Source organism: Plectropomus leopardus, unplaced genomic scaffold (assembly GCF_008729295.1).
Source record: "Plectropomus leopardus isolate mb unplaced genomic scaffold, YSFRI_Pleo_2.0 unplaced_scaffold9725, whole genome shotgun sequence".
NCBI classification, from domain to species: Eukaryota; Metazoa; Chordata; class Actinopteri; order Perciformes; family Serranidae; genus Plectropomus; species Plectropomus leopardus.
The window spans coordinates 1-1,500 of record NW_024704438.1 but is presented as its reverse complement, the minus strand read 5'-3'; the positions used below and the strand labels follow the sequence as shown (position 1 = coordinate 1,500).

The 1,500-nt window shown below is 43.9% G+C and overlaps 1 protein-coding gene across 1 annotated transcript; it reads right to left on the bottom strand.

Moving 5' to 3' along the window:
• Nucleotides 1-13: 13 nt before the first annotated feature.
• Nucleotides 14-1,408, bottom strand: LOC121940881 (integrator complex subunit 3-like). The gene is made up of 4 exons (XM_042483562.1): nucleotides 695-1,408; nucleotides 465-578; nucleotides 323-371; nucleotides 14-239 (listed from the first exon to the last, which is right to left on the bottom strand). Exons 1-4 carry the CDS (start codon nucleotides 756-758, stop codon nucleotides 68-70), a joined length of 399 nt encoding a protein of 132 aa, XP_042339496.1. The 5' UTR covers nucleotides 759-1,408; the 3' UTR covers nucleotides 14-67.
• Nucleotides 1,409-1,500: the final 92 nt, after the last annotated feature.

Here is a 1,500-nt window from a genome sequence, read left to right as displayed (position 1 = left end):
TGTGTGTCCCCTGTGGACTGTATGTCCCCTGCGTGTCCCCTGTGGACTGTATGTCCCCTGAGTGTCATCACCTCTGTCTCTTGCGGGGCTGGTTGTTGTTCTTGATCAGCTGGGCCTTGATGTGTTCTCCCAGCGTGTCATCGTATTTGGCGGCCCAGTGTCTCAGGATGCTGGTGGTGAACTGGTCCTCGGGGTGACAGGGACGACTGAGGACCATCTTCACCATCTCCTCGCTGGGCCTGGGACAGGGGGACAGACAGAGAGGTGAGCGGGGACGCGTGGATGCGTCTGTGTCCTTGGTGTGCGTGTCTCTGAGACGTACTTCTCTCTGCGCAGCTGCAGCAGCAGACAGGACAGAGCCTCCGGGTGCTCTGCAGGGACACACAGAGACAAGACAGGGTCAGGGGGACAGAGGAAGTCTCCAGAGTGGGGACAGACAGTGTCCTCGGCGTGTGGTGTGGTACCTTTGTACTTGAGGTGCTGCAGGATGGGGATGATGGTCTCCAGAGGAATACTGTGAGCCAGGAAGAGCTGCCATGTGCTGTACTGCTCAAACGTCTCCCAGTCCAGAGACTGGACTGTGGACACACAGCCAGGGGACAGGTCAGACAGACAGGGGACATCAGGACAAAATGGTCAAACACAGTACTCATCTATGTATGTATGTGTCTGTGTGTGTCTATGTGTGTCTCACTGAGGATGTTGAGGACAGAGTCCTTCCTGAACATCACCAGGTTTCCCATCATCACGTGACACATCAGCTCCTGCAGCTGCACACACAGAGGGGTCACAGCCAGGTCGTGAGACTTTTCCAGGACTTTCAGGGACTTTTCCAGGACTTTGAGGCAAATGTTAAAGACCAAACATTCTCTAAACGGACCATCGATTCTCCTCGTGGCTTCAGTTTCACGACTATCAAACAGCTTGTTAAAATATATCCTGTTTAAATGAACTCAGAACAGGATTACCACTGAATATTTGAATAAAGGAGGGACTGTTTAGGGACTGTTCATTATTTATGAGAGGGGAGGCACATCAAATAGTCACAGAGAACTAGGAAGGGATTTATGTCTTTTATTTTGTCTTTAAGGGAGGAACAGACAACTTTAAAATACCTTTGAAAACATGTTCCTTATAAAAATATTTAATTTTTTAAGACAAACATTTTAGTGACTTTTAGAATGAAACTTGTGGTGATTTTTTTTTCTTCAAAATGTTTTGGCAAATTTTAATTTAAATTTTTGGGTGATTTTCAATTAAATATATAAAATAATTTTCAGTTCAAAAATGGCTTTTTTCCTGTATTTTGGGGGCAATTTCTAAGGAGAAACATTAACTCCTTTTTTTTGCTAATTTTAAAGAAAAAAAATGACATCTTTTCTATCATCTTTAATTTTTTGGATGATGTTTTTTTAAATAATTTGAGTAAATTTTGTTTTTTGTTTCCTTTACACAGTTTTTGCAACAGAAGGTATGTTTTTTCCAAAAAAGGATAAAAAA